The following is a 6600-nucleotide window of genomic DNA, read 5'->3' on the forward strand; positions in this document are numbered from 1 at the left end:
TGCATTCTATTCTGAAGCAAAATGGCTGGTGAAAGGCAGAACAATGATCACTTGACATTTCTGATAATGTGAATAAAGAACTCCCTTGATAAATATAGTTGACTGTGACAAGTTACAGTTCTTTGTTTTCTCTTTACTTTAAATTTTGGAGCTGATGAGAGGCTAGAGATAGGATATCATATTTGTGATAATGGGCTTCTTTTTACTATTAAAATGCCTTTTCAAGTCCACTGGTGACTGATCTACAAGGCAAGGCTAGAAGACCCTGAGTAATGGTACTTATTTTGCAGTAACTGAGGGGTGAAAATGGCCAAAATTGTTAGTATTTTTAGCAATGTACTATTTTTTTTGAAACTAGAGTTTAAGAAACTCGGGTTTGACATGGAACTCGAGTTCCATAAAAAATTGCCGCTGACTTGGGCTATTTGAATTAAAAAATACCACAAGGAACTCGAGTTTAAGAAAATTAAGTTTCTAGCAATATGGTACTCAAGTTTATAAACTCATGTACCATGTAAGAATGTATTCTGTATACGTACTTCAAGTTTTGTAAAGAATATTTTAACCATTTGGCATTGGAAATCCAACCACACTCTACTCAAGCCAGTCAACACAAAAAAAGAGATGCAGATTCACGTGAAAGGCTAGAAACAGAGCAGGCACAAATCATACCGTCTACACTTTGCCTAGTCAACCAATAATCCAAAAGAGTAAAAAAATGGTGCTGGCCAGCACCTGTTAAGTTTGCATAGATACTGTTTAAGTCAACATGATTTTACTAAATTAGCCCTACTTTAATTGGGAAATCAAGAAAAACAACACCACCTTAATGATGTGTGTCAGGGGCATAGAAAATAACAAATGTTGCATGCTTTTACTTAAGTATAGTAAATGGTCATTGTATAATTTTCCATTACATGAAGGTACATGAAGGTGCAAGAAGTAACGTATCAATATATGAAAGCAGTTCTTACATGGTACTCGAGTTTAGAAAACTTGAGTACAACAAAGAGCTCAAGTTTTTTATAGTCGAGTTTCGTGTGGCATTTTTAATTAAAATAATCCACACCAGCAGCATTTTTTTTTTTTATGGAACTCGAGTTTTTGAAACTCAAGTTCCATGTCAAACTCGACTTTCTTAAACTCAAGTTTAAAAAAGTAATAAATTACTAAATATTTCTCAAACAGTAGTAAAATATTAATCATTTTGGTCAATAATGATATTTGGTCATTTTAGCTGTTACTGAGGTCCCGGATATTTTCATGTTAGTACATGCTTGATGGTTATTAAGTTATTGATGGCTTAACAATTAGTTCATTTACACGAGTGCTTTTATGCTTCCTATAGGTCAGATACTATAGGACGTGAATGTTTAGGCCCAGAGAGAGACGAAAGCTCTTCTCTATAGGAGGGATTTAAATTTTAGGGACTGATTTGGCAAATTTTTGAGCTTTGCTTCTTTTTTCTTCCATAAGTGGAAGTAGTGTTAGGAAATTTGTTTGATTGCTTATAGCCTATTCCTTTTTCAATTTTAGAATTGTTGTATCACCACACATTTTTGGTGTGATGGTCATCCCATAAGTATAAGTACTTGTGAAGTATGAGGAGTAAGGGTCGAAATTCAAGTTTCTAAGAGGGAACTTCACACACATATACACTTATATTAGATTAAAGTAAAATCTCTATCTTGTATTAAAAATATATATATTGTTATCCTTTTTTGGAGTTCGTAACATGTCTTAAACTAAAAGTGAAACCCGTCAAAAAATTTGATAGAAGAGCATGGTGAACTTGATTAACTTTGAAGAGTCTCTAAGTCCTCCTCTCTCTTAAAACTATGGTATCCATCTGACTCAATATCCTCACAGGTGATGATTATGCAGCAATGATGACCCAGTTGTTGGCCTTGTAATTATGATGAGCTGTGGCCTTCTTCTAAAGATGTAGTTAACAGCCCAGTAAAAACATTCCCAATATCCGTGGACTAACCAAGTTTCGGGTCAGGACAACAAAGGAATGCATCCGAGAAAATGGAAATCAAAGAGAATAAACATGTACAACAAGATGATGGCTAGTCAATTGGCTATGGGAAAATCAAAGATTCTGCTTCACGGTATGCAGAATGCACGTGCAATCTCAGATCACGTAGAATGTGATAAAAAGACAGACTATAGTGAAGGTACTGGTATAGTACAAGCTAATAGCATCTCAGGGGACAATATAAAAATGTAATTTTTTTTTTCTCCTCTGTAGATGATAGTCATACAGAGGACACTTAATCCTGGACATACATAATAAATTCATAATTGTTTCTTTTTTTTGGTGGGGGGGTGGTGGTGTGAACCGACTGAAGCATCTCAGCATAAGCTTTTGCTCTAGAGTCTATTTGTAAGCTTTGTTGCTTCTCTCCATCCAAATACATAAATGATCTTATAAATCGCCACATAATGGGTCCCCCAATTGGTTTCGAGGAAAGTTGGCCATTCATATATTTCTACAATAGCAGATTTTAGATCCACAAGTATTTGTTCAGCTTTCTTCATAATTCTCTAATAGGCTACTTGTGCTCAAGATCCTTTCGTTAGAATTTAGTAATTACTCGGTTGGCATACTTAAAATTAAACCCGAACAGTCATATGTGACACAACAGAGATATTCAGGTCAGATTTCCAGAAGTGTGAGAAAACAGAAGATGCGCTGAGTAAATGCAGCTATCGTTTCATAAAAAATTATCTAATTCATGCACTAGTTTCCATCCAAGGTTGCAATTGACTCCTTGAGAAGTTTCCGAGCTTCTTCTCTTCTCCTGAACAAGCAATTACGCAAACAGTAAGGTCAATTTAATAAGCATTTGGGAGCTATCATAGTGACTACATGTTCACTGCCCTAGGACATTACAGCTTCATTACATATAATGCAAATGTTGAGAAGAAACTTATAATGCTTAAGGCTATGTTTGTTTTGGCTTCAAATTACTTCCGGAAATACTTTTCCATAAAACTTGAGTGTTTGGTTGAATCAGTAAATTCAGTCAACTGAAATGCTTTTCCCCTTTGACCGTAAAATAACCCAAAACACCCGTAAAATCATTTCCGTTCATATTTTCACTTCAAACCATTTCCGGACCGAGCTTCAGACACGCAAAGAGAGAGAGAGAGAGAAAGAGCAAGACCGATCCACTAGAAGCACCGGCTAGATCGCACCCATTGTCGCCGCTGGAAGCTCATCGGCGCTGCCATCTAGATCGTCACCACCCAAGACCGATCCACCCAAAACGATCTCGTCCTCGACCCACCCAAGACCAAGCTCGTTCGTCAAGCAATGCCCAAAGCACCGGCGAGTCGTCCCCTCTAGCTTTGTCGTCCCCTCCATTCCCGAAACCCAGAAAACCCATTCCTCAAACCCACTCTGATAAACCCATTCATCAAACCCACCACTCCGACGAACCCACCACTCCGACGAACCCATTCCGCAAACCCATTTCTCAAAGACTCAAACCCCCACTGGCCGCCGCCGATCTCTCTCTCTCTTTCACTTAAGTCCCTCTCTCAGGCTTCGTTGCTTTTCTAATTTTTTTGTTTTGATTTTTGTTTCTTTGATTGTTTATATATTTTGATTCTCTGTAATAATATATGTTTGGATTCTAAGAAAATGTGAGAAACATGATAAAAATAGGTTTTCTAGAGCATTTTTAGCAAAACAACCAAACACTAGAAAATATTTTCCAAAGCATTTTTTGAAATGCAACCAAACACTTGAAAATATTTTCCTTTTCCGAAAATAGCATTTCCGGAAAATATTTATTTTCCGGAAAATATTTTACATGAACCAAACACAACCTAAGATGAAGGTTCCTACCTTATGGTATAAAGAAAAACAAACAAGAGGCATATACTGCCAATCAACTTTGTTTATTCTAACAATTTCAAGTAGAATAAATTCAAATTCCCTCCATGGAAGTTTATGGCTACACACTCAATGGTTCTTAAACCTCACCCTCTACCATGCTCTTACAAGGGGAGGAGGTGCCATCTGAGGTAGAACTAAGTGTGTCAGTCAGACCCTAAAGTCAGCATAATGTCAGCTGTAATTCATAGATAATTGTCCTATATATCATAAGTTGCCTTTTAAGGCGAAGAAAGGCAACGCTCAGTAAACACCATACTGAGGACAAAGAGAAGCTGATTTCAACTATCAATTTTCTTGTGCTTCCAGAGTTCCACAAACAAGATTAATGATATTTCCTAGCACACTTACAAATATGCACCAGCCTACAAGATCATATTTTATTAAGATGAGAGAAAAAAAAACGAAAACACATCAACATCATTATTCCTCCATCTTATGGCAACACATTAATTGTAATTGAGTTGAACAAGTCCAGGAATGAACTACAAGAGGTTGGCATGAAAAGTAGTCATAGAGCACCTTTTGGAATGTCCTAATGTTCGTGGTCAACTTACATAATTCCTATAAGGGCTCCTGCTTCTCTGCCAGTTGGTCTAGATTTCATCAAACCCCACGATCTCCACCATGACCAACCATAGGTTAAAGTTGTAACCTTTGAGTCAGATATAAATATTATGGCTTAGATCTAGGATGCTTGCTCTAATGCCACTGGATACGGTGAGAAATTAGTTCTAGGGTAGAAGGGTTTAAGAAAACTTAGTTCAAGGGTAGAAGAAGGGTTTTTTTTTTAATAAAAAAAAAAAAACCAATAATAAACAAGACTAAATCAAAGAAAAAGATAATAGGAATGAAGTTGGAACAATCAAATATCAATTGCTAGGATATAAAACAGCTCAATAAATATTCAAATCTAAAATTTCATAAAGTATATAAGAAAAGATTGCCTAAAATGACTCAAATGAGGTGATATTTATAATAGTCTTTAGTAAACCTAGAATCCTATCCATTCAACTTGCATAGAACAATCAAATCCTAAGCATTTAACTTCATTTAACAGTCACATTCTATTCACAAAAGTTTTAAAAATACTATAGACATAATAATAACAAAGCATAACTTAAGAGAAATAAAAGACTGGTCCTGTGATAGCAAGTGGATTGAAAAACGGAGTAATGGGACTTTGGGCTTAAATTTTCCTACATCACTCAGTCACTCTCCCTGGTTCAACAGACACACAAAGGATTATTATTATTTTTAATTATTTTTAATTTATTTCTATTTTTAAATATCTAAATGCTATTAATTCAGCATGTAAAATGAAGTCATCTATCCAACAATCTTAAAAGGGACAAAATGCAAAAGCAATTTTCTCACTTAAAAGCTCAATTGTAACTATCACTCTCTCACACACACACTAACAATCAATGGATTAAATTTCATTTTTTTTTGGAACTAAAAGCTATACATTCAGCAGGTAAAATGATGACACCCTTCCAATGATCTTACAAGAAATCAAGTGCAAAAGAAATTTCTCATATAAAATGCTCAAAAGGAAGATAAACATTTTTTGATAAGTTCAAAAGGAAGACAAAGTTACACACACTTTCTAAGGTCATACCTCTTTATATCCTCCACAGCTTGTTTACGGTGTTGTATTTGGAGTTCTAGAATGTGAATTAACGTTGCTTGAGCCTATAAGCAAAAGGACAATATATGATGAAGTAGATTCTTGAAAACCATCCAAAAGAAATTATCACAAATAATCTAGAATGATTTTACCTGATGAGGACGCAATGAATTTAGAAGGTGGTGTAAGTTTTTAAATATAAGGGATATTTCCTCCACTCTCCTTGCATACTGCGATGGTCTCTCAACAAGAACATCAGCAAGCTCCAAAATATGCAGCTGCAACTCTCTATTAAGGGACCTCAGTTCCTTCTTAAAATCTACAAAAATCAGCAGCTTTAAAAAATCTAGTAGCAAAAAAACACTTGGGGGGGGGGAAGCATTCAGAGTACAGTAGCACTTAACCACAAAAGGAGAGACCAGGGCCAGGGGGGAGGTTACAGAGTGCACTACCAGCTGTTTATTTTCCCTATCAATTGTATCATAATTTGATGAAATACATGGGCAAACAGATAATCAGCTCTCTCTCTCTCTGTGATGTAGGGCATTTCACATGGCAATGGGGTTATGGCTGAGTATTCCACGTGCAGAATTACTTGTACTTTCTTTCAAACATGTGTTAATAATTTTGGACATGTAGATAATTGTTGGTAGTTGTAGTACCAGCATAGTTTGTTACGGAGTTGTCAGCATAACCAACTCCTTAGTGTATATATATATCCAAGGTTGGGCATTGTAAACTCACTTTATGATTTATGAGAATTTTCCTTTCAAATCAGAATAGAGATCTGAGATTAACAATACGGAAACCAATTACTTTGAATCAATTTCCTTCATCTTTGCAGAAGTTTCAAAAGGCTGCAATGGTAGACAATGTGCTTAAGAGATTAACAATCAGAAAACCCATAAGATCTAAAGTGTACGGAAAAATCCAGATTAAGAAAAAAAAAAAATCATTCATCACTAGTGTCCAAACTAGTTTAAAAAATGGGAGGGAAAGAGTTCCCTCCTAATGGTGCTTTCTACCTTTTTTATCAATAATCTGGAAAATAATAAATTACTCA

General features: G+C 35.5%; 2 protein-coding genes across 4 annotated transcripts in view; one reads left to right on the forward strand and one right to left on the reverse strand.

Moving 5' to 3' along the window:
• LOC126727042 (calcium permeable stress-gated cation channel 1) overlaps positions 1 to 6600 on the forward strand; it is a 37038-nt gene that overhangs the window by 21396 nt on the left and 9042 nt on the right. The window lies entirely within an intron of this gene.
• Positions 2450 to 6052, reverse strand: LOC126727045 (mediator of RNA polymerase II transcription subunit 7b-like; the record flags this gene model as incomplete). The annotated part of the gene is made up of 3 exons (XM_050432506.1): positions 2450 to 2807; positions 5529 to 5602; positions 5690 to 6052. Coding segments are annotated over 3 exons (498 nt in total), but the record flags the coding sequence as incomplete, so codon positions are not given.

The sequence above is a fragment of the Quercus robur genome, chromosome 5 (assembly GCF_932294415.1).
Source record: "Quercus robur chromosome 5, dhQueRobu3.1, whole genome shotgun sequence".
NCBI lineage: Eukaryota > Viridiplantae > Streptophyta > Magnoliopsida > Fagales > Fagaceae > Quercus > Quercus robur.